Raw genomic sequence first — 26,490 nt, 5'->3', positions numbered from 1 at the left:
AAACAAAAAACAAAAAAGCGATGGCTATTCCATTCAGTCTGCCCGCTTGAAAAGCTCCAGGTAGATTAATTTTTGAATTATGATTCATCTTCCCTTTCCTGTTTTGATGGAACACGGAGACTGAACGATTCCTGTCAATAAAGAGCTCGAGTTTCCACCCCGCAAATTCGCTCTATAATGACAGCCTAATTGACTGAGACGCAGGTGGGATTTCCTGACGCCATTTTAAGGAAACACAACTCCCCTGCAAGGAAGCGCCCAGTTAAAAGGGTCTATGCCCGAAACAAAGAGTAAGCAAAAGAAAGGAAAACGGGCCCAGTTGCCCAGTCCCCTGCATCCTGTTCCCTCGCACCCCACTGCCCCCGGATCTGGAGCGCCCCTACGCGCCCAGGCAGGTGCGCGCTCCGACCTCGGCACCTCTATGAGGTCGCGTCACACCCAGTCCCCCAAACAGAGCGCCACAGCACCGATCTCGGGGAAGGCTGGCGAGGTCTGCGGGTGCTGGATCCGGAAGAGGGGAGGCGCCTCCCACTGCGGGGTAGGGACAAAGGGTTTTCAAAGGTGCTCGTGCGCCCCGCTCCCCTAGCCACTGCACAACGCCCCCGTCGGTTCCCCCACCAACCCGGGCCTTCTCGGCGCGGTGCCCGGAGCCAACACACCGCTGCAGCGCGGCCCGCAGCTCCAGACACCGCCAGCTGTTCGCTGGGCTGCGCGGATCAGCCACTCCCGCGGCCATCCTCACGCTGCGACCTTCCCACAATGCAACTCCCCTGGCTCCCTCGGCCCATCCGCGCTCTGGCGTACCCCGAAATGGGGCCCCGTCGCCAGCCCTCCTCTCCTCCGCGGGCGCCCTCTTCGTCGCTCCCACTTCCATCCCCAACGGCTCCGGGTCTCCAGCCCCCACCGCAGCCGAATTCTGGGCCCGCTGCCGGGTCCCCAGGAGGGCGTGGGGCAGGTGTCCAGGCTGCGCGCCGCCTCTGCTCCCGGTGCCACCGTCAGTGCGCCCAGCACACTCACGCCCCGCAACCCCTCCCTCGCCCCTTCCCCGATGCTCAATCTCCGCCAGCCGCGGTCGCTGCATCCTCTAAGCGGCAAGAGGGAAGTCGCGAGGCGCGGCCGCCAGCAGAGACACCATGTGACGGGCACCGCTCAGTGACAAGCAGCTTTGGTTAAAGAGCGGGCGCGCGGGAGGGGAGGCGACGGCGCGCGGGACGCGGGACGCGGAGGAATGGCCTGACTTTCCCCTTTAAACCATCACGAGCCATGGATGTGCAAAGGCGACGCGCCCCCCAGTAGGAGAATGACTGCGATTCGAGACCCTCCGTGCCAGAGCGTGTGGATGTAAGTGCGAGGCTGGCGAGCAGAGTGTGGGTGGGGGTTGGCGGTGGGGGGAGATTCTGATGCAATCGGCCCGGAAAGGAGGAGGAGAGCCAGAGAGCGCGGGCTGGGGCGGCCACGCCGCTCTGCCTGAAGGTCGCTGGGAACCTCCGCCCTTCACCTTCCTCGGAAATCCGCCGCCGCGTGTGAACCCTCCCCGCCCAGCCCTCGCTGACGGAGGCCACCTTTTCCCCGCCGCGGCAGCCAGACCTTGACACAAAGGACATCACACGGCCGGGGGAATCCCGGAAGGGCGGACACCTGGTCCCCTTTTGCCACTTTTCCCTTTATTGCCCAAGGTAAGGCGATTTTGCTTTTCCAGGGGGAGCCAAGGGAGCGGCGGCAGGGAGGAAAGGCATGTTTTGGATGCGAGAGGAGGCGGTAACGTACAAGACACCCATGCGGGCGTGGAAGGAAGGAGTGCGCGGTTCTACCCGCTGCCTTCGGATTTTGCTTGTATTAAATACGGGAAAAGTCCAGATCGTCTGTTCTTCCGAACGCACGCGGCAGCGTAAGGGGGCGCAGGGGCCCCTGATTTCACCTTTGCGTGGGCTGTGGCTTACTTTTTGGGTCTGTTTTCATAGCGGTAGAGTGTGGCACGCGATCTGGTTAAATGATACTAGGGTCGGGGACCACGCGGGTCTGGAGGGAGAGTGCAGCGGACGCGAGGGCGCTGCTGCCTACCCGAGGAGTGCTCGAATCCGGACATTTGGGGGGAATTTCCTGCGTCCACAGGGCCCGGAGGAGAGCATGTGATGCCCCCGGGGGTGTGCGTGCGGCTGGCTGAGGCTGGGGTACTGGGCGCCGCGAGGGAACCGAACCGCCGAGCGCGAGTAAACAGGAGCACGTTAGCAGCCCCTTCCTCGAGCTCTGCCCCCTCTCGCAGCAGCCTAGAGTAGGAGGATGCAGGGGGAAGATTACTAAAGGAAGCTGGCGGTGATTCACTGTTCTTTCCCGCCCTGAAGAGGTGCTTTCCAACAGAAGAAGGGGAGAAAGAGAAGTGCTGTTCTGAGAGCTGGATTCCGCGGGAGCTGGGGAACAAAAGGCCACCGCTCGCGCGGGGCCCGGGCGCGGACTGCCCTCGGCTCCTCGCCCTTTCCCTCCTCCGGTCTCCGGCTTTTCGCTCGCGTCCCTAAACGTGGCCACAAAAGGCCTTTGAACTCGCCGCGTCGGGGCCGGGAGGAAAGCGCTCCTTCGCCCCAGTGCGCGCCCTGGGGCGCCCCCCCACCCCCATAATCACGTCCCTGACGGTCTGGCTCCTTAGCATCCCCTGGGACCGCGCAGGTTATGGGGCTGCCTGGGCGCTGCTTGCCTGCGAGGTCGCCCGCCCCTGGATTTAGGGTGAACTGTGATCGGAGGATATACAAGAGCATATGGCGGCAAAAGGAATTTCGCGGTTGCAGCCTCACCGCATTTCGGGATGCCTCTCTCAGGCGGTCTCGGGCTTGAGAAGGTGGTGCTACAGTTGAGAGCCCTTTGTGTCTCTCTCTGCGGCGCGGACCCAGTTTTGATAGCACTGTTTCTTCCCGTGGAAACCTTACTGCCGCCAGGATCACGTACTTTCTCAGACGAAACCATGGTGATCTATGTAGTTAAGAGTGAAAAAGACCCCGGCGCTAAGAAACGGTATTTATGTGTATGTGAACGGATTTGACATCTCTGCAGTGGAGTTAATTTTTTTAATACAAGGGGGAGGAGAGAATAAGGCTGTGGTTTGCAGACTGCAGAGAACAGCAAGGCTGTAATTTGTCACCTTGATAGAAGAAACTGTGCAGCAACTCGTGCTTTTTCTGACGTCAGAAGGACAACGGAAATAAAACCTGAGCTAGGTGGCTGGCTGGCCTCATTGTTGAAACGTCTCACGGGGTGGGGGTGGGGGTGGGGGCTACTCCTGAAATCTATGCGGAAACAGTCAAGATGAGGCACTGATCCTGGATTTTGTTTGGCCCCAGCCTCAAAATGGCTTTACTCTTTCCGGCCACTTCAATTCTCAGCATATCAGCTTAGGTATTTAGGAAACTTGCCTAGTTTGGTTTGAGGTCTTAAAACCTTGATGAAGTTTATTCACGGCGCTCTTCCTCCCCCAATATTCAATAACTATTTCCTACTGAGGACTTCTTATAATGTGACTAGATAAAGTCCGTGTTTCCCTTCTCTTGGGGGAAGAGACCGTAAGTGCACATCTAATGAATTTCAGGTACTTGTTAGCTTAAGGGAGAAATAAAACAAGATCATGTGATGGGGAGGGCACTTGGAATAGATGACCGTCTAGCAGGGCCTGTGTGGGAGGGTGACGTTTGTCCAGAGACTAAGAGGCCAGGCATCTGTCTATTCTAGTCTTGTATTTTTCCTCCCTCTGGATGACACTTGTGGGCAAAAACCAATCTTACTCATTATTGTTCCCCTAATATACTGCACACAGTTACTGTTTAATAAATGCCTCTCAAACTGAGACCTGAGTCGTCTCATTCACTTCTTTATGTGGCTGGGGACCATCCCTTCCTTTCTATATCCCATTATCTGTTCCCCTTTCTCCCAAGCGAACATGCCAGAGGTTTCTTTACCCTGTTTCCCTTTCCCTCTTACCCTCTCCCCACTTCTGAGCAGTTACCAGGCCCTTGCAAATGCCTCTCAAACCTATCTTCTCACCTCCATTCTCACTGCCCAAGTTCAGGTCCCTGTCATCTGTCCTAGACATGGCAAAGCAAGCCATGTATTGGGATAAAAGGATCATGAAAGAGATGTGGAGGTGCCCTGAAGAAACCCGTGCTTCAGGCCAGCACAACACGTGGTAAAGAGTGAAGCAGGAATTCCTGAGGCGGAACAGCTTTCTCATTGCTCTCCTTGGGTACCAGGCCCTGCTCCCCTAATTCAGTCTCCACACTTCCATGGGATCTGGATTTCTAAAACTCAGTTTACTTTTTTTTTTTTTTAAGTGGCTTTGCTTCTAAAAACCTTCTGGGTGTTCCCATGGCCTAAGGTTAAAGTCTCGATTCCTTAGTCAGGCACTGAGGACCCTCCACAGTCCGACGCCTCATCTCTTTCCATCTTTCTCACAGTTCACCCCGTGCTCTCCCTGTGGTTTTTCTGCTTCAGCATGGGCATTGATTCTGGACTAGGACACTTACTGTTATCCTGTGTATTTGGGAAGGCCTAGCCCAAATGCCTTTTTTTCTTCCCTTTCAAATCACTGTTCACTGATCATCTCTCAGCATTTTCATAAAGATATATCTTTTACTTTTTGCACTTTTATCACTCTAGGTGATGGAGGGCAGGAGATGAGGCCACAGGCTTTGAGCCAAAAGTAAATACTGGGTTTCAACTTACCAGCCCAGGGACATTGGGCAAATTGTTTAGCACATCCAAACCTTAGTGGGTTGTTTTTTGCTTTTTGTGGGGTTTTGTTTATTTGTTTGTTTGTTTTAAGAGTTTATTTATTTACTTAGAGACAGTGCTGGGAGAAGGGCAGAGGAGGGAAAGAGTCCAAGGGAAGGGGTGGAGGGGGAGGAAGAGAGAATCTCAAGCAGACTTCCAGCTGAGTGTGGAACCTGACATGGGGCTTGATCTCAGGACCCTGAGACCATGCCCTGAGCTGAAATCAAGAGTCAGCTGCTCAACTGACTGAGCCATCCAGGTGGCTATCTTTGTTTTTCCCCCTTTGTTTTTTCATTTGTTAAATGGGAATGAAGGTAATGATGATGGTGGTGATAGTGGTACCCATTCCACTGAGTTATCCTGAAGATTTAATTCAGATAATGGGTGCCAAGCCCTTGGCACCATGGTAGCACTCCATATGTCTTGAATTAAAAGGGAGTTCAGGTATCTCAGCTATCAGAGGTGGTGGGAAAGTTGATCAGTAATATTCCCCTTACCTCCAATATTCTGTGCATATTTAATCACTTAAAACAGTTTTCTGAAAATAATATCTTAATGGAAACTATGAAAGGTGATGTGGGTGTGGGGGAAGGATGTGTGCAGAAGTAAGCACTTTCAAAATCACATCACAGACTTCAGAAAAAAACACCTTGGACCACTGACCCTAAACCACGTCTTTTTAAAAAACAGTTACAGTCACTTCTGAAATTTGATCACATTATAGTCATTGGTTTTCTAGTGCCCATCTGTGTGTTAGGGTTACTCAATAACAGTAATAATTCAGTGATCGGGATGGCCCCTTTGCAAGAACCAGGCTTACAATCAAGGAACTCTGCCTCAGGTGAAGTTCCAGTGCGTCTTTGCCAATGATTAGCTGGGGCACTTGTGCAAACCATTTCACATTTTTATGCCTAGTTTTCTCATCTGTCCATTGCTAATAAATAGTGTCCAAGCTCAGAGTGAGCTCACACACACATACAGAGTTGTGAAGACACAATGAGAACAGAGCGGAGGAAGCCCTTACACAAGTTAAAAGAAGCACTCGAGGTGATAATCATTTGGAGTTCAATGTGTTGCTAAACCACAGGTGTACGGGACGAGTTTAGATTAGTGATCCTCAACTCTGCCTTCACATTAGATCCACTTGGGGTCTTTAATTTTTTTTTTAATTTTTTTTAAGGATTTATTTATTAGGGGGAGAGAGAGAGAATGAGAGTGCACAGAAGCAAGTGGGGGGAAGGGCAGAGTGCGAGAATCCAGGCAGGCTCCCTGCTAAGCCTAGATCCTATGATCCTTGAGATCATGACCTGAGCTGAAAACATGAGCTGGACACTCAGCCAGCTGAGCCACCCAGGTGACTCCCCGTCTCACTTGAAGTATTTTAAAAGCTACCAATGCCCAGATTCCATTTCCAGATCTTCAGATGTAGTCAGCCTGGGATGGAGCTCAGACTTGCGAATATTTTTTAAAAAAACACCCAGGATGATTCTAATTACAGTGGCTTAGATTTTAAAGCAAACAAAACAAAGTCAGAATTTAAATGAAGCGCTCCATATGTTGTTTGATATAAAGTCTAAGTTCTGCCGAACTGTGAGCTTGACTGACTTTTCCCCTGATTTGACTGAACCAACGCATTGTTGATTTCATGGATGCACAGCCTCAGGTTACGATTCATGATGTGAGTGTTCCCAGCTGTACAGTCCTGCCCAGTGATACAGCCGGGGCCACATGAAGATTTAATGTGTGTATCTCAGTTTCCATCTTTTAGGAGTGATGAAGAAGATTGGAAAAGAAAGAGGCAATGGAAAGGAAAAGGAAAGGGATAGGCTCCGACCCAGGTGTGGGAGGAAGAGGCTGAGTAGGAGAGACAGGACAGACCACAGAGGAAAAGCTGTCTTTGATTTCTGGAACTCATTTAGTTGAAGCTGCACACTGGTGGCTAGAAAGCCAAATAAAGCCTGTGGGTACATTTTGTGTGACGTACACTTCCCTTTAAAACTGTTTGAAATTAGTTGTCAATATCTAAACAGCAGATCCTCACTTAAAAATTGGATTTCTGGCATTTATTTATTTTTTAAGATTTTATTTATGTATTTGAGAGAGAGCAATAGCATCAGAGATAGCAAGAGAGAGCACAAGTGGAAAGGAAAGGAAGAAGCAGGCTCCCTCCCGGCTGAGCAAGGAGCCCAGTGGGGGAAGTTGGGATTGTGACCTCGAGCAAAAGGCAGGCGCTTGACTGACTGAGTCACTCAGGCACTCTGATTTCTGGCATTTCTTGAAAAAAATGGAAAGATCTGTCCTATTCCTACTGAAATAGGTGGGATACGTGTTCTCCAGGTTCTTACGCCCAGTCTGCCTTGCTCATTTGTTACACGTACGTGGGCTGTGGTTGTATTTGCAATCTATCCATAGACCTTAGTACTAGCACATTCGAATCCCCTGGAGAGCGTTCAAACTATCCATGCTTGATCCCACCCTAGACCAATTAAATCAGAAACTGCTGTGTTTTAGGTTATTTGTTTTAAACTCCCTGGGTGATCCCTCTGTCTCTGTCTGGAACTGAGAGGACTTCCAGCCGCGTTCACCTATTCAGAAGATTTGCCCACAAGCCCATTTCTTATCTCTGAAAGCGATCCATTAAGAAACACTTGATAGGATCATAAATTCAGAGGGTTTTAAAACTCTCCAGTGTTCTTGGAGAGAACATTGGTCAATCAGAACTTCCTGTCTTAAGGTGAGAGAACAGGCCTAGAGGGAAGAAAAAATTATCCAAGGATTATTACATCATTTGGTATTGGGGCATAGTGTATTTTATGATGTTTTCTATTTTCACGCAAAGGTGTATTTGTACTTTTTTTGTGTAAATGATCTTTTTTTTTTTTTTAAGATTTTATGTATTTATTTGACAGAGAGAAAGCACAAGTAGATGGAGAGGCAGGCAGAGAGAGACAGGGAAGCAGGCTCCCTGCTGAGCAGAGAGCCCGATGGGGGACTCGATCCCAGAACCCTGAGATCATGACCTGAGCCGAAGGCAGCAGCTTAACCCTCTGAGCCACCCAGGTGCCCCGTAAATGATCTTTTTGTTTTACATGCACCACTTTGTGATGCTTTAAAATTCTCATTATTTCTCTTCATTCTTGAATATTTTGTTGAGAGCTACCTGTCATAGCTTGGAGAAGCCTTAGAAACAAAGACAATCCTATCCAGTGTTTTAGTTCTTGATCAAAAACATCATTAGAGCAAAAACACACATGTGCCAAGAAGGAATTTTCTCAGAGGCTGAACTGTTGCAGGTTGTTTCAACGCTGTGTTTTTCATAGTTATTTAAATCTATGAATTTTCAGTTAATGAGGAAGATTTTTAGTTTTGTGGTACCCACACTGCTCAAATACATTCACTGTTCTCATTTATTTAAGCATCACGGGGATTTATTATTATTTTTTTAATGTAATATGCAGTTTGTCCCATATCCAAAGTTACAGATTGACTTTGTTAACTTCTGGAGTTTATCAGTATTTTCTTAGAGGAATCAGAGTTGTCTCAAAACATCTAAATATGGATAGGTTAATTCCCAGATATCATAGGCTGGCCACATTGATAACGGACATTTAAAAGACCACATAGGAACCGGAAGAGAGGGCGCCTGGGTGGCTCAGTTGGTTAAGCTGCTGCCTTCGGCTCAGGTCATGATCTCAGGGTCCTGGGATCGAGTCCCGCATCGGGCTCTCTGCTCAGCAGGAAGCCTGCTTCCTCCTCTCTCTCTCTGCCTACTTGTGATCTCTGTCAAATAAATAAATAAAATCTTTAAAAAAAAGAAAAAAAAGGAACCGGAAGAGAAGAGGAATTCTGGAGCGATGGGTGCAGGTGTCGGGAGACTGTGAACAAGATAGGATGCAGGGCTCCTCCTGTCCCAGGAAGTGAGCCGCTTATTCCCTGGCGAGCTTCCTTTGACAGGGGGCTTCTTTTCCTTGGCACTGCTGACATTTGCAGCCAGACGACTGTTGTGGACTGCCATCCTGTACATTGTATAACATTTCCCAGCATGCTCTGACCTCTCTCCCCTAGCAATCTGCAGCATCCCCTCACTTGTGACGGTCAGAAATATCTCCAGACATTGCCAGAATTGTCCCCAGTACAGAACCACTGCCTTGATTAATTCCACTTTCTCTGGACCTTTCGAAATCATGCCAAGAATTCCTAAACATTCCAAGCATAGTGACTGTGATGTTCATGATAAATACCTTCCATTTATATAGTACTTCACAGTTTTAAATGTATTTCAGCATAATTCTCACATGCCCAGATTAAATGTAAAAGGACGTAAGTGGCAGACTTCATGAAAACCAGGAGGTGAGGCTATTCATGTTACTTCCTTTATCTTCCCATTTCTATTTTGTTTTACTGAGGAAGTGTTTGTGAGGATCATTAATATATTGTCTGCAGACAGATGATCATAGCTTGTTTTTTAAATTTAGTCGTCATTATTATTGTTAACGTATTTGCTACTACCATGTGCTAGGGAGCTACATGGTCTATGACCCCTGTTTTCAAGGAGCTGAAATTCTAATTACGGAGGATGATAAGTACACATGAAGACTATCAACATATATAAGAACCCTTGTATAAGCCAATGAGTAATCTATACAAAAATGCTTAAAGAATCCATGACAGGTAAAAATCAATCATGGGTTGCTCATTGAAGAGAGAGATCACAGGGAAGGTTGGTTTGAAATTTAAAAAAAAAAAAAAAGCATGAAAACAAACAAGCTGGGCTTTAAGAGAAATGTACTCTAATAGAAATGGACTTCACGGGGTGCCTGGGTGGCTCAGTGGGTTAAAGCCTCTGCCTTCGGCTCAGGTCATGATCTCAGAGTCCTGGGATTGAGCCCCGCATCGGGCTCTCTGTTCAGCGGGGAGCCTGCTTCCTCCTCTCTCTCTGCCTGCCTCTCTGCCTACTTGCGATCTCTGTCTGTCAAATAAATAAATAAAAATCTTAAAAAAAAAAAAAAAAGAAATGGGCTTCACAAGAAGGGGGAGGGGAGCATGTTCAGGGCCAAAGGAATGGTGTGAACAAAGCAGAAAACTGTGTAAGACCAGATTGATTGAGGGAATGGAAGGTTCAGGAGGAATGTCCTTGGAGAGAAAATTAAAGAGCTAGTTACGAGTAATCTGGGATTGTGTTGTAAGGTTCCAGAGTTAGACTTCATCCTGTAGGCTTTGGGAAATTATGATTGGCAAGAAGAGAAGAGGGATGGGCCAGACATGTATTTTCAGGAACAACCTGACTCTGTAGTGGGGAGAGGCAGGGTCAGCAGGTAGCATGGAGGAGAGCCAGTTGTGGGTGGGCAGGGATGAGGGGCAGAGAGGGGACATACGGAAGAATGTTGATGGGGCATGGTGACTGATTAGTTAGTCAACAGCATTAAAGCCATACCCGGGCCCCAAGTCTGAGTGATGAGGAGAACAAACATTATCTTTAACAGGAATAGCAAAAGTGATGTGTGAGGTCAGCGATGTGTTCAGCTAGGCAAGTGGAGTTTGATGTAATGGCAAACATCCGCGTGAAGAAGTCCAGCGGGCAGCTGGCGTCTAAAAAGAATTTGTGGAAATTTTTCTGAGCTGGAAGGAACCTGAGAAATCCTCTCTCCCTCCAGCCTTCTCATTTTACAGATGAAGAAACATGTGACATGTTAAGTGACTTGATCTTTATCAAGTAGTATTTATGAGGGAGATCCTATTTCATAATGCAGAGGAATGCCAGTTTTATGAAATGAGAAAGACTGGGGAAAAAGTCTGAAAGATGCCTTTGTGGGATGGAACCTGACACTCCAGGCTTGAAACCTTAAAAAGGAAAGAATTTGGAGTGTGTGCTAGAAGGAGGAACCCCTACCCTCCAGGCGGGAGAAGGAAGTTAGCCTAGAGGCAGTGCTTAGAAGCAAGTGGTGGGGAGTGGGGGAGGTCAGGAAGCCGTGCTCCCTGCTGCCGAAGAAGGAGTTGGAGAAAATGAGAACTGAGAAAGGGCCACCTGCCTTGACGGGAAATGGTAGCCGTTGTAGCAAGTATCATCCCAGGAGCCTGAGAGGCACTGTTGCAGGTGCTGCCCTTGGAGTCGAGCATGGATTCTTGATAATGACTGTTTGAGGTGGGTATTCTTCATCTCCAGTTTACAGATTCAGAAACTGAGGCAAAGCGACATTAACCTACTTGTCTGGGGTCAACAGCTCCTGAATGGTGGGGCCGGAATTTGCCAGTGGAGCATGGTTTCAGGGGAGCGATGGAGACGGGAGCAAGTTGTTCAGGTTGTTGGCAGTAAAAGGCTGGTGGGGGCTGGTATTTCAAGGTTACAGACAAGTCACTTTCCAGATATGGAGCTGAGAGTGATTGGCGGAGGGCAGGGAAGCGCGTGGAGAGGAAGTGGTAATACAAAGGGCTAGCAGAGTTGTGACTTGCATTTGGTTAAGCCAGTCAGAGTCTTGAAGAAGAGAGAAAATGTCTTTACTTTGAGTTTGCTTACAGGATCCTAGGCTTTTCACAACCAAAGGCCACTTTTATTATTCCCCACCTCCCAAAGATCATTTTCAAAGATTTTGAGTATCAATTTTAAGCTTTTTAAAAAGTTTTTATTTAGGGCTGCCTGAGTGGCTCAGCGGGTTAAGGCCTCTGCTTACTCCTCAGATTATAATCCCAGGATCCTGGAATTGAGCCCTGCATCCGGCTCTCTGCTCGGCAGGGAGCCTGCATTCCCCCCTCTCTCTCTGCCTGCCTCTTTGCTTACTTGTGATCTTGTCTGTCAAATAAATAAATAAAATCTTAAAAAAAATAATAAAAAGTTTTTATTTAAATTCAATTTAGTTAACATATAGTGTATTATTAGTTTCAGAGGTAGAATTTAGTGATTCATCAGTTGCATACAACACCCAGTGCTCATTACCTCAAGTGCCCTCCTAAATGCCCATCACCCAGTTCCCTCATCCCCCATCACCGTCCCCTCCAGCAGCCCTCAGCTTGTTTCCTGGAGTTACGAGTCTCTTATGGTTTGTCTCTCTCTCGTTTCATCTTATTTTATTTCTTTTTCCTGCCCCCATGTTCATCTGTTTCATTTCTTAAATTCCACATATGAGTGAAATCATATGATATTTATTGTTCTCTGACTGACTTATTTCGCTTAGCATAATACCTTCTAGTTCCATCCATGTTGTTACAGATGGCAAGATCTCATTCTTTTTGATGGCCGAGTAATATTCCATTGTATATCTACACCACATCTTCTTTATCCCTTCATCTGTTGATGGACATCTGGGCTCTTTCCATAGTTTGGCTATTGTGGACATTGCTGCTATAAACATTGGGTGCATGTGCCCCTTCAAATCACTGTGTTTGTATCCTTCGGATAAATATAGCTAGTGGGAGTTGCTGGGTCATAGGGTAGTATATAGCAATACAGGGCTTTCTCAAGAAAGAATTCTTAAATACACAACTTAACCTTTCACCAAAAGGAGCTGGAACAAGAACAGCAAATAAATCCCAAGTCCAGAAGGAGAAGAGAAATAATATAGATTAGAGTGGAAATCAATGATACAGAAATTAAAACAAAACAAAACACAGTAGAACAGGTCAACAAATCTAGGAGCCGGTTCTTTGAAAGAATTAATACGATCAATAGCCCCTTCACCAGACATATCAAAAAGAAAAGAGAAATAACCCACATAAATAAAATCATGAATGAAAGAGGAGAGTTCACAACCAACACTGCACAAATACAAGCAGTTATAAGAGAATATTATGAGCAATTTTATGCCAACAAATTAGACAATCTGGGAGAAATGGATGCATTCCTAGATATGTGTGAACTATCAAAACTGAAACAGGATGAAATAGAAAACCTGAACAGACCTATAACCAGCAAAGAAGTTGAAGCAGAAATAAAAAATCTCTCAACAAACGAGTCGAGGACAAGATGGCCTCCCAGTAGAATTCTACCAAACATTTAAAGAAGAATGAATACTTCTTCCGAAGCTGTTTCAAAAAATAGAAATGGAAGGAAAACTTTCAAACTGATTTTATGAGGCCACCCATTATCTTGATCCCAAAACCAGACAAAGACCCCAGCAAAAAGGAGAGCTACGGATGAATATCCCTGATGAACATGGATGCAAAAATTCTCACCAAGATACTAGCTAATAGGATCCAGCAGTTCATTAAAAGGATCATTCACCGTGACCAAGTGGGATTTATTCCTGGGCCACAAGGGTTCTTCAACATCTGCAAATCAATCAATGTGATATACCATGTTAATTAAAAAAAAGTACAGGAACTATACAATCCTCTCAATAGATGCAGAAAAAGCATTTGACAAAATACAGCATCCTTTCTTGATTAAAAACTCTCTGCAGTGTAGGGATAGAGGGAACATACCTCAATATCATAAAAGCTATATGTGAAAACCCCACAGGGAATATCATCCTTAATGAGGAAGTACTGAGAGCTTTTCCCCTAAGGTCAGGAACACAGCAGGGATGTCCACTACCACCACTGTTGTTCAACACAGTACTGGAAATCTTGGGCTCAGCAATCAGACAACAAAAAGAAATAAAAGGCATCCAAAATGGCAAAGAAGTCAAACTTTCACTCTTTGCAGAAAACATGATGCTTTATATAGAAAACCCAAAAGATTCCACCCAAAACCTGCCACAAAACTGATAGAGGAGTTTAGCAAAGTCGCATGATATAAAATCAATGTACAGAAGTCAGTTGCGTTTCTATACACTAGGATTTGTGTTAGTTGAAGTATAATTTATATGTGATGCAATATCCAGATTGTTAAGTATACTGTTTAATGAGTGTTGACTACAACTTTAATATATTAATTTATTTCCAGTTTTTATTACTCAAAGAAATACAAAATTGCTGGTCAGAATTTAGGATCATCACAGCAAGTTAACGCAATCTAGCCTAAAGCAAAGATACCTGACATTTTAGTCAACTTGTTTGGCTTGTTTGAGGCCTTTTGAGATACAAAAAGCAGCTCCTGGATTCATGTTATCCAAGGACCTCAGATGGGCAAACTGGCTTAGACATGAGAAGAGATGGCAGGAAGAATAGGATCATCAGTGGCCTGAGGCCTAATGCTTTCTCAAAACTACTGACCTAGCTAGTTGAGCTAGGAAAGGTTTCATCTTACTAGTTGCACAGAATAAAAAATTCATAACAATTTTTAAGTTAAGTGTGTGTGACTGGATATTATTGATATGAAGGCATTATTTTTTTTTTAGGTTTGATAGTGATCTGAGGTATTGTTTTATAAAAGTATTTTTTTCAGAGATAAGTGCTGAAATATTTACAGATGAGAAGATATCTGAGATCTGCTTTAGAATAATTCTCTGTGATGGTGGGGGTTAAACTTCAACAAGACTGGCCTGAATTGATAATTGTTGAAGTTGGTTCATGGGGGCTCATTATTCAGTTCTGTCTACTTGCATGTATGTTTAAAAGTTCCCGTAAAAAAAAAAAAATTTAAAGAGGGGGGAATAAAATTATGAATATCAGTTAGGGTTTAGTTGCATGTAGCAGAGATCTTTCTACGTATGTTAAGTGAAAAGGATTTAATACAGGTAATTAAGTGTCTATAAAATTGTCAGAAGAGATGTCAGGACAGGTCCTAGGCTGGGTCTCTTGGAATAATTACTGGAATACCACCACTTAAAACTAGTCCGGAGGGGAACTGCTCCTTGTGCCTTCATCTGGAAGCCAGGGAACCAGGAAGCCAGTTTCTCACTGTCTCAGCTGCATGATGCAGAAACACACCACGGGACCTAAATCTGATGATCAGGAATCCAGAGCCTCAATTGCTGGTTCCAGAACCTTCTGCTGCACCTGCTAGAACTGCACCAGCAACATGGAAGCCTTGCCCCACTCCCCCCACCTTGCTCTCTGATTGGTGGGATCCAAATATGCCTAGAACCCCAGCTGCAAAAGATCATGGGAAATGTAGCTCTCACCTTTCCATCATTACAGAACTGGACTAACAGGAGTAGGAACAAATACCAAGCAGGCCAATCCACTCTGAAGTATATTAGCAATTGAGACTGTATTTGTCCCCAAAAGTGATTTTTGACGTGGCTTAAGTGACAATATATTCTTTGGTTTGTCTTTCCCTCTATAGTATTTTATTATATATATATATATATATATATATATAAAAAATATAATATACATATATATATATTTTTTAAAGTAGGTTCCACGCCCAGCGTGGAGCCCAGTGCAGAGCCCAGTGTGGTGCTTGAACTCACGATCCTGAGATCAAGACCTGAGCTGAGGTCAAGAGTTGGATACCCAAGCATGCCCCCCTGCAGTCTTTTAATCAGCATTTACCAAAGCTGTAAACCTTCCACTACTCAAGAACATGTACCTTGCTCCCTCTGCACTAGCGAGTTTCATCTGAATGGTCATGCAAGTCTGTTCTGTGCACATTTGGCCAGTGCTATTCCTAGTACAAGTTATGTCTTCCCAATCCACTGGTCTAAATCCACCTGGTTTTAGACATAGTTCAAGTCCTAACTTTGTAAGACCTTAGCTCGTTGCTCCAGGCCCCCCCTTTTCCCCCTTCCTTCCTGCCTGCTTGCCTCCTGACTTCTGTACATCCATATCCATGTATACTTCTGAAATCTTTCTGGATTTACTCTTTGTTCTGCCATATAGTTGGGTCTCTATCATGCAGATATTTGTCTTTCTTGCTTAAAAAGCCTAGACAAGGTTCTCTGTGGATCTTCTTCTCTGATACATAACACCATGAAGAGTAGAGACTTACGTCTTTTATGTTGGTGCTCTTGGTAAAATGTACCAATCAGCATACTGAGATAATTCTTGCTTAAGAGTACCTCACCAGATTGTGGTAAAGGACCAAAGATGTTCTGTGCTGATTAAACTTTAATTTGTAACCCATTATAAATGTTGAAAGAGTGTAATTATGATTGAGCTAACATCAAGATCTTCACAAAGTGACCCTGTTAGGCCTTTTCATTAATTGTATTGTCTTATAATCACCTCTGTATTTCAGTGAAGGTGTCATTCTTTGCTTCTTGAACTCAACCTGCACTTCCTGCCAGTGCCGTTGACCATGATCTCCTTCACTGAGGAGTCTCAGCTCAGGCCCCATCTCCACCTGTCAGTCTCTTGTCTGCTAAGCAGGGTCACTGTCCAGAAGTAAAGGGTTGGGTGTCAATTTACGCAGAGCAGCGTCTCGCAGAGCAGCAAACATTTGCAGCGATGGTGTAGACCCACGTTTACTATCTCCACGTAACTCGGGATAGGAGATGGTATCTTCTTAAGCGAAAAAATATCTGGGGCACCTGAGTGGCTCAGTTGTTAGGCGTCTGCCTTCAGCTCAGCTCATGATCCCAGGATCCTGTGATTGAGCCCCGCGTCGGGCTCTCTGCTCAGCGGGAAGCCTGCTTCCCACTCTCCTGATTGTGTTCTCTCTCTCTCTGTCTTTCTGTCAAGTAAATAAATAAAATATAGAAATATATGTGTGTTTGTGTTAAAAGCTGTATGATTTCCATTTTTGTAAATGTATACCTGTTTTTTATTTGTACTCTTTTCATTTCACAGATATTTATTGAGTGCCTACTGTGCGCCAGGCACTGTATCTATGTGGGTAGAAAGGCCCTGGAAGGTCATCTATGTATACAGTGATCATCTCTGTGTGCTGACATAACAGGTAACTTTTTTTCCTGTTAATTTGTGCCCCCCTTCATTTACAAAAATGTATTTTCTAATTTTTTCTGCAAAGCTTATATTATTTATTAATAAGGAACTAATATATGTATATTTTTTTAATTCGACAGAGAAAAATCACAAGTAGGCAGAGAGGCAGGCAGAGAGAGAGAGAGGAGGAAAAAGGCTCCCCGCAGAGCAGAGAGCCCGACGCGGGGCTCGATCCCAGGACCCTGGGATCATGACCTGAGCCGAAGGCAGAGGCTTTAACCCACTGAGCCACCCCGGCGCCCCAGGAACTAATATGTTTTTACAAAACATTTCTGGGGACGCCTGGGTGGCTCAGTCTGTTAAGCTGCTGCCTCCGGCTCAGGTCATGATCCCAGGGTTCTAGGATCTAGTCCTGTATCGGGCTCTCTGCTCAGCAGGGAGCCTGCTTCTCTCTCTGCCTCTGCCTGCCTCTCTGCCTACTTGTGATCTCTCACTCTCTCTCTCTCTCTGACAAATAAATAAATAAATAAATACAGTCTTTAAAAAAAAAAATTCTGTTCTACAAAATGCTTATAATCTAATTCTACATGAAGTAGGTTAAAAACAGTCTAAAATCCCAATATTAAAAAAAAGAGAGAAAAGAGAAGAGGGAGCTAGAGATGGGGGAAGAAAAAGAAGGAAAGGATAATGAAGAAAAAAGGAGAGGAAATACATCATAGTCTAACAGTGGCCCAGTTTGGGGTGGTGGGATCTTTTTTACAATGTCTGTTCTAATGTTTCTACGGTGAGTGTGTATTAGTTATAGAATAAGAAAAAAAAAATTCTTTCTCAAGGACTGGTCTTAATGTGACTTTCCTATGAAGCTGCTTCAGATTCTTGAATTTGACTTTTTTCAAACTTTGAAATCCTTCATTATCGATCCTTAATAGATAGATGATAAATTGCACAGAGAGGAATTTCTAAGTGTGGCCTCAGTCTTGGTAAGAGGTGTCACTAACTTTAACTTACCCCATTTTGCAGCTTTCATTTTCAAGAATGAGTTAGATTTCAGATAGGTTATTTCATAATAATAAAAATGTATTTTTAAAAAAGGAGATTAGGACACAGACAACACAGAGACAGCAGCAAGTCCCGTGAGGACACAGAGAGAAGGCATAGCTATCCACAAGGCCTCTGAAGAAACAAAACTTGTTGACTCCTTGCTCTTGGACACCTAGCCTCCTGAACTGTGAAAAAAAATGTCCTGTTTAAGCCAAAGGAAAAAAACATTTATTCTTTGTGATGAACTTAGTACTGGTATTTGCCTAATACTGACATAATTTTAGTGGCGAGGATGTCCTCTGGTTCTTTTTATGCTTTTGCCTTTTTGCCATTTATTTAAATTACTATAGAACTTGTACACACACATATATATTGATACAAAAGTTTAAATTCAAACAGTGGATTCTAGATCTATGATTAGTCTACTTTTCCTCTCCTCAGAAAATTTTTGTCTCGTGTCCTATTTCCTACCAGTCTGTAGAGAGGAAAGGACACAGCCCAAACCGCAAACACCATCCACTGAATCCCACCAGCCCTGTAGGATCACTTCAGACTCCGAGGAAGCTGTACGGGAGAGAGCCAGTGTGGCAAGACTGCTGGGCATTACCCAGTCGAGCCCATCTGGGCAGCTTTCATTAAGGCGGCCAACATGTAAGAGTGCGTGTTAGCACACTGCAGCTTGGGTCAAGTAAAGCCAGGTTGTAAACACTGCTGCTGTGGGAAGGCACTGAGAACAATTAGCGATGGCCAGGTTGCTAGCCTGGACCAGCCTCCTGCCTAGAACAATCAGCCCCGAGCCACCAGGTGTGCCTTTGCCCAGGAGACGCGAGGCTCGTCTCTCTCTGCCCTGGCTTCCTGCTGTCCAGGAGAGGCCCTGCCCAGTAGGAAGGTGAGTCTCCCAGAACCTGAGGTATTAGGAAGTACTTCCTTTCTTACTTGCTTGCTCTCTTGCTTCCTTCCATCCTCCCTTTCTCTCTCTTTCCCTTCTTTCCGCGCACCCCCCGCCTCCTCCTCTCCCTCTTTCTTCCTTCTTTCCCTTTCCTTTTCTCTCTCTTTTTTCTTTTCTCTTTCTCTCCTCTCTTCTCTTCTCTTTCTTCCCACCTTTCCCAGTGGGCAGTGAGAATGTCTTCATGAGCAGGGGACAGAGTTGTCCCCCTCTCTCTGAGGGTGTGTCGGGAGCTCTAGGCCCTCACTTCAGGGCCCATTTACCCTGGCCCCAGATGGCAGGGGTCGTCTCTAGCACACTTAGGGCCGCAGGCTTCAAATGTACTGTAATTGTCTTTGTCTCCAGGATTTCCCACCCGTACCAGGGTTCTAGGGTTTTCCCCATCCCCTCATTTGAGGGTCCAGAGTCCAGAGGACAAGCACAGGGGGAGGACACGAACAGAGGTCTCCGGCACTGGCGGAATCTCCCTGTTGGAATTTGTAAAGGATCCTGGAAGCAGGGGGATTTCGTGCTAGATAGGAGTCTGTATGAACAAAAAGGAGTACAGTATGGCCTGTTGTGGGAAAGAGAGGAAGAAAGTTCTAAAAAATTATCACTCTAAGGTGTGGCCTATGGGTCTGGCCTATCCATGAGCACAGTGCTTCTTGGGATATACTAGGGTGCTTAGCTGGGCACATCAGAGTTTCTTTTTGTTTGTTTGTTTGTTTTTTAAAGATTTTATTTATTCATTTGACAGAGAGAGAGAGAGCTCACAAGTAGTCAGAGAGGCAGGCAGAGAGAGAGAGAGAGCGGGAAGCAGGCTCCCCGCTGAGCAGAGAGCCCAATGTGGGGCTCGATTCCAGGACCCTGAGACCATGACCTGAGCCGAAGGCAGAGGCTTAACCCACTGAGCCACTCAGGCGCCCCCACATCAGAGTTTGGATTCTTCACTAGGCTGTAGGCAGCTTATGGAATTGAGGATCAGACAAAGTACCATTCAAAGGGGTTTGCCATTGGGAGGTGAAAGAAGAACAAGCTTACTGGCGTTCTGCCTCATTCCACGGCCCTCACTGAGATGACCCCTTGGGAGCTCCTCCACCTACACAGGCCCTGCTTTTCAAGTTGTGTCTAGCTCGTCTTGGTGGCCACCTGTTTCTTAATTTGTGATGCTTTGAGTCCGAAGCTCTTCCCCCCTTCTATACCATGGAAATGTATGTCCCTGTCATCCACGTGGGAGAGACTGTGAACTCTGCGAGTCTTCCTTTCTGGAGAGGAAATATAGTTTTAGGTGGATTAACCTAAATCCCCCGAGTATGAGTTTTTAATTCCCTAATTCCCTGACACAGAGTGATTTCACTGAAGAGATTGATTTAATCTCTTGCAGTTGATGGATAAAGTGTTTGCTAAATTTCAAACCACAGATTTGTCCTTTGCTGCTTGACCCCTCCCCCCCCAGGTTGCATCGTTGATCCCGTATGATGCCATTTATTGGGGATCCACATTTTTTATTAAACTGGGCTTGCTAAATCTGAGGTGCTTTTGTGTCTGTGTAGTCCGTACCCACTCTGTGTGCGTCCTGGGATCAGGTGCATTAAAATAACGGCATCACTTTCATTTTAAATGCACTGTTCCATTAAAGGCATCTGTATTGGCCACTGTTGATGTTGATTTCTGTTAACATGCACACAAAGAGGATGGGACAGGACTCCTTTTGTAGTTAAAATGGAGAGAGATTTATGACAGGCATAAAATTTAGAAAGGAGCTTCCAGGGTAGCCTGGGTGGCTCAGTCGTTAAGTATCTCCCTTAGGCTCAGGTCATGATCCCAGGGTCCTGGGATCGAGCCCTACATCGGGCTCCCTGCCCAGTAGGAAGCCTACATTCCCTCTCCTACTTCCTCTGCTTGTGTTCCCTCTCTTGCTGTTCCTCTCTCTCTCTGTCAAATAAATAAATAAATAAAATTAAAAAAAAAAAAGAGAGATAAGCCTCCATAACTTGATATACAAAGATGGCCTTAATGCATTGGATGGCAAAATGGGCAAGTTATCAGGAAGTTAACTCTGTTAACTTTGTTTACTTGTAATGGTTTATCTTTCATTGGTGGTGATAGTCGTATCTTTAAGTAGTTTTTGTTGTGTTGTTTTCTAGGTCTGTCAAGCTTATATTTTTGCTGCTATCCGTTTTTAATACACTCAGAACAGAACTTGGACGAATTTTTTTGACTCCGGATACTTTGTAAACATGATGCATTTCAAAAGTGGACTCGAATTAACGGAGTTGCAGAACATGACAGTGCCCGAGGACGATAACATTAGCAACGATTCCAATGATTTCACTGAAGTAGAAAATGGTCAAATAAATAGGTAAGTATTTTTGCGCTAACACTTTCAAGTCCATGAAAGAAATGTCTCTCAAATATTATTCTGGTTTTCGGTTATTCTCCTGAATTATTCATTACTAAAGTTATGCTCCATTTGAAGACGTAATTTGAATTTCTTATGTGACATCTGTTGGGCCCGGTCTGCAATAGCAGAGGAAGCAAATAGGAAAGTAATTTATTCATCCTTTCAAATCTTTCAATCGAGTCTAATAAAAATATATAAATTCGATGGACCCCAACCAGCCCTACCTTTTCAAAAGCTCTGTGCTTGTGAATCGGACGGACTGCTGGAACTTCGCTGCTGAATGTGTACATGAGCAGGCATCATCTGCCCTCACATACATTGTCACCCACCAACAGTCAACACCCCCTTTGCCAATGATCCCATTTCAAAACTACAAATACAGCATTATAATCATCATTTATAACACAGATTTTAAATCGTAATCACTAGAGTTGGGGCCCAGTAGCTCTCTTGAGAAACTGTAGTAGAGACTTAGTACATGAAACAGAAAGGAAAGATAGCATGAGTGGGAGGAGGCAGGTGGGAGGCAGGTGGCAAAAGTGTGCCCGTGAAGCTCTTGGCCCCAGCTGTGACCTCAGCAGGTCCTTGCAACACTTGGGTCCTGTGTTTCTTAGTTAGAAGAGTAGGGACAATAACCTTTTTTTTTTTTTTTTTAAGTGATCTGGGGCATTCTCTGACATGTGGATTTTGTAGCCAGACATAGGGGTCATTTCACAGGAAGTTCTCCCGGTTGGGACTTGGTGATGTGGTTTGTGGAAAGCATGTAGCCTTCTAAAAGGCCAGGGGAAGAGAGTGGAGTAGATAGCAGTAGATACCACCGCTTAGGAGAACAGCAGCAATGTACACATTTGGGGCTGGTCAGAAGGAAATTGGGAAACATATGTCAGCTAACCAGATACCTTTGTGGAAATTATTTCTGCAAGTCTGCTCTCCTTTCTGCTGTGGTGTGCAGTTGGAAGTCCAGCAGAGGACTCGGGGCCGTCATTCATGAACTCAAGTTCCAGCCCTGCCTCTTCTCCTCCCTTTTCCCTTCCTTAAATGTTCTTAGAGGTGAAGTGTGCCACCCAGACACTTCCTCATTATCATCCATTCACTGTGTTGGGATATGTCTTATGGTTGGACCCAAAATATGCTTCTTGCACCCTTTCTGAGTAATTATCAATAGTAAATTCCATTTCTTGAATGTCAGGTGTTTTTACATTTATTGACATTTTTTCCTTATGACTTGCAAAGCTTTCTTATGCAAATAAGGAAAATTTAAAAATGCATGTTACAAATAAGGAAGCTGAGGCTCAGAAATGAAATGACTTGCCCAAGGGTACACACAGGTCTGTCAGAAATGCCTGTCTTTCTGCTCTATTCTGCTGCCTCCAACTATAATCTTGGGACATGGATGAAAAAAAGAGTCTTTTTTTTTTTTTAAAGATTTTATTTATTCATTTGACAGAGAGAGATCACAAGTAAGCAGAGAGGCAGGCGGAGAGAGAGGAAGGGAAGCAGGCTCCCTGCTGAGCAGAGAGCCCCATGCGGGACTTGATCCCAGGACCCTGAGATCATGACCTGAGCTGAAGGCAGAGGCTTAACCCACTGAGCCACCCAGGCGCCCCAAGAGTCTTTACCAATTTTATTAAAATACCAGTGCTATCTTAAGCTCTGTACACCCAGAGTGTTCTACAGTCACTGCTGACCTCCACCTAACAGGGGATGGGAGTCTAACCATTTCACAAGTAGGACATTTTGGTTGTATAATAGAGCTTCATTCCTGAAGCAGTGCAAACCTTTGAGAACCTTAAAATGAGTCATTATACTATTCCGTTCAGAATCTGAACTTGATCTTTAAAAGTTGTACTTACTAAACTAAGAATGGTTGGCTTTTGAAGAGATTACAGCTTGTAATAGCTGGAAGCACCCATTCTTGCCTGTGGCTTGGGCACCTTGCCTGGCTGATCTCACTTCCTCCCAGACTGTGACTAAGGCAGTAAGTGGGGACAGCGGGAGTGCTGGCGGGTGTTGACCACTTGCTTTGTGGAATCGGGTTTTGCTCCTGCAAATACAGTGTGATGCAGCTCTTTGCCTGACACAGTTCATGAATCTTGCTTCCTTTCTGGCTCTAGGACAATTCAAATTAAAAACAGCATGTGACAACATGAAGCCAAAACAGGCAAATGGAAAAGACCAAAAAAAAGACCCCCATCATGGTTCCTGCAGAAGCTACACCTAAATACCTCTCCCTCTTCTTGTAGCTTTTTCACATGGGGGCGAGGGAAGCAGGCTCAATTATGGGAATCTAGGAGGAGCCTTCTGCCAGAGCAGTGAACTTTTAGATCACAGTGTCTCTTTTTAGGAAGCCAGAGGGACTGTTGAAAGCAAATATTGATCTTTGCTTACCTGGCATGTAACAGATAGCTTTGCCTGGAAACTCCCCACTAGGATACTCTCAGAATCATCTTTTTAAGTTTAGTTAAAAATAGAGTAGAGCCATGTGGGTATTAGGACTCCTGCCCTTATTCCAGTTCAGTTGTTTTACTTCATGCCCTAATTTTTGGGTTGTAGTCATGGAAATCTATACTTGAAACAGGAAAACCTTTCAAAATGTCCACTAGGCCTGCACTGCTGACATTTTAACGTGCACGCAAAATGCCTGGAAACCTTGTGAAAATGCAGATTCTGGTTTGGGAGGTCTGGGACGGGGCCTGAGATTCTGATTTCCAGCCAGTTCCTAGGTGATGCCCATATAGTCGCTCCGGGCACCACACTTCAGAGTAGCAAGCTCTAGGCTCTTTTTCTAGATATGAGCTTCTTGGCAGAAAGAGACGTCTTAATCATCTTTATATCTCTTATACCTTGTAATGATATGATAAGAGTGCCTGGGACAGGATGGATGTTACAAAATATTTGTTAAATGAGAAAAAGAGACACACACACACGGAACCATTAGTGCACGGTTTAGACTTAAATTTGAACTGAATCCTAGCTCGATCACTTCTGTGATCTCGTGCTTTGAGCCTTAGTTCTATCCCTGTGAGACAGGGATAATAATAATAATTGACTTCATGGGATTGTTGGGGAATAGTAAATGCAATACTCATCTGCTGTTTGTAGGTTAAGAATTCAGGCTCTGCCTCCAGCCAGCTCAGGTTCAAATCCTGGCTCAGCAGTTTAGTTTTTAACAATGTAACTTTGGTCACGTTACTTAATTTCTTTAAAATGGAGCTAATAATAGTACATGGTATACGATACCAAGTGTAAGTATTGTGAAAAGAGATGAAAAAATCCATGTAAAGTACTCGGCAGAGGGTCTGGCAATAGTAACCCTTTTAGTAAAAAAGTAGAAAAGTCTCTATCAATTATAGGGCAACCCTCTTTCTTTGGGAAGCACTTCTCTGTTCTCCACCCCAAGGAATAACAATATCGATTTAGCTTTCGGATGGTTGCTGGTTATTGTTACTTTAAAGCAGCTGAAATATTAAAGTTGTTGAAACATTAGTAGATTATCCTAGCTGTATCCATGCAAATATTCATGTATATTGTCTACTGTTGTTCTCAACTCTGCAGAGGTAGTGCTGTTATGACCCCAGAAGTATCTAACAAAATTTGAGAGTCTTTCAATTAAAATTTTTCTTGAAAGGATCTGGGGCAGCTCTTGTCACTACACCCTCACCAGCCTCTGTTTGCTTGTTTTGGTCCCTCTATAGCTTTCAGAATTTATGTCCTAAATTTGTATTACTTGGAAGGGCCCTTGAAAATGTAATATCTTTTCTACACATTAAGGAAGGAATTTCCACTATTTCTTCCTATGTTCAGTTTTCATGTTAGAAAAGTACTTCCTTGCTTTAATAGCTCCTGTTCCAAATAAAGTCTGTTTTCTTTTCAGTAGAGTTTACCCATCAACTAAGGCTTTGTTTACTTCCCAGTCTTCTCTTTGTTTAAAAAAAAAATTTTTTTTTAAATTCAAGTATAGTTAGCATACAATGTTATATTAATTTCAGGTATGCAATATAGTGATTCAGCAGTTCCATACATTACTCAGTGCTCATCAAGATAAGTGCACTCTGAATCTCCTTCACCTATTTACTCCATTCCTCCAGCCCTGCCTACTCTGATAACCATCAGTTGGTTCTCTATATTTAAGATTATGTTTTTTGTCTCTTCATTCCTTTATTCACTTGTTTTGTTTCTTAAATTCTACATATGAATAAAATCGTACAGTATTTGTCTTTCTCTGACTGACATTGTACTTGGCATAATACACCCTAGGTCCACCATGTTATTGCAAATGACAAGTTCATTCTTTTTTGTGGCTGAGTAATATTCCATTGTATGTATGTACCTTGTCTTCTTTATCCATTCACCTGTGTATGGACGCTTGGGCTCCTTCTGTAATTTGGCCCTTGCAAATAATGCTGCAATAAACATAGGGGTGCATGTATCTTTTCACATTAGTGTTTTTGTTACTCTTTGGGTAAATACCAAGTAGTAGGATTACTGGATCATATGGTAATCTTATTTTTAATTTTTTGAGGGACCTCTAGACTGTTTCCCAGAGTAGCTGCATCAGTTTGCATTCCTATCAATAGTGCACAAGAGTTCCTTTACCCCTACATCTTCACCAGCACTTACTGTTTCTTGTGTTTTTGATGTTAGTTATTCTGACAGGTGTGAAGTGGTATCTGATTGTGGTTTGGATTTGCATTTCCCTGACGATGAGTGATGTTGAGCACCTTTTCACATATCTGTTGGCCACCTGAATCAGTCTTCTCTTCAGATGCCTTCCATTTCTTTCATTCTTTCATGTTTTCCAATCTCCTCATTACGGCTTCTTTCCTCTTATTCTCTTTTCCTTTTTAGTAGAGTGTTAGGATTTCAGGGAAAGAATGAACAAAGGTCATTCAAGTTCAAGCACTCGTGTCTTTTGTGTTATGAATCCTCAAATGAAACACTGTAATCTAGTAAGAACCTGATTGGTAGAGATTATAATAGGAAGATTATTCTCCTATCATACAACCCATCCTTAATTGGATTGTTGTTGTTGATTTATTTTTGGTTTTAAATAACTGTTCTATATTTCTCGCCTCCTTTCACACTATCTTAGCGTAACGCCTACATCCTTTCCAAGGCTTTGTCTGTTGAAGGTCATCACGACAGCCACTGTAGGTTTTGTTTTGTTTTGTGCACAGAACAATTGGCTACCTAAGAGTTGGTTGAATTCTGCTTCATAGGTACGGACTGACCTGAAACTCTTTTTTTATAACACTTTTATCATTTAAGACCACATGTCAAAGGCACCTTTGCCCACAGCCCATTTTTTTAGTCAATAAAGAGAAATTTTATTTCAATTTCTTTGCCAGAGGTCAATGCTTTTTAGCATGGAATTGCACCTTTTAAATGGTGAGATAATGGAAACTTGTAATAAGTCGCACAACCTAGTTATTTTGAATGGACTTTTCACAAAAGACATTGGTCTTATTTGTTAAAAAAAAAAAGTTTATGGAAATGCAAAGCAGAGATACAAAGACTAAGAGAAGGAAAATTTGGAACAACATAAAGAGAATAAAGATGCTTTCTTTAAGGACTTCATTCTTACTGAGCTAGATTTCCTTGCAGCCTAAGCAACTCCATACTTCTTAAAAAGAAGATGCATATTCAGGTTAATAGGGTCCTC

General features: G+C 44.3%; 1 protein-coding gene across 1 annotated transcript in view; it reads left to right on the top strand.

Annotated features, from left to right (window-relative positions):
* The first annotated feature begins 1,446 nt into the window (after positions 1–1,446).
* Positions 1,447–26,490, top strand: part of SLC38A1 (solute carrier family 38 member 1) — a 69,180-nt gene continuing 44,136 nt past the window's right edge. The window contains exons 1-3 of the mRNA XM_032347974.1: positions 1,447–1,676; positions 16,363–16,471; positions 20,572–20,786. Coding sequence (XP_032203865.1) covers positions 20,665–20,786 — 122 coding nt within the window. The 5' untranslated portion in view covers positions 1,447–1,676; positions 16,363–16,471; positions 20,572–20,664. The remainder of the gene's footprint in view (positions 1,677–16,362; positions 16,472–20,571; positions 20,787–26,490) is intronic.

The sequence above is a fragment of the Mustela erminea genome, chromosome 6 (genome assembly GCF_009829155.1).
Source record: "Mustela erminea isolate mMusErm1 chromosome 6, mMusErm1.Pri, whole genome shotgun sequence".
In the NCBI taxonomy this organism is placed as follows: Eukaryota; Metazoa; Chordata; class Mammalia; order Carnivora; family Mustelidae; genus Mustela; species Mustela erminea.
This window is presented reverse-complemented; position numbering and strand designations above follow the sequence as displayed.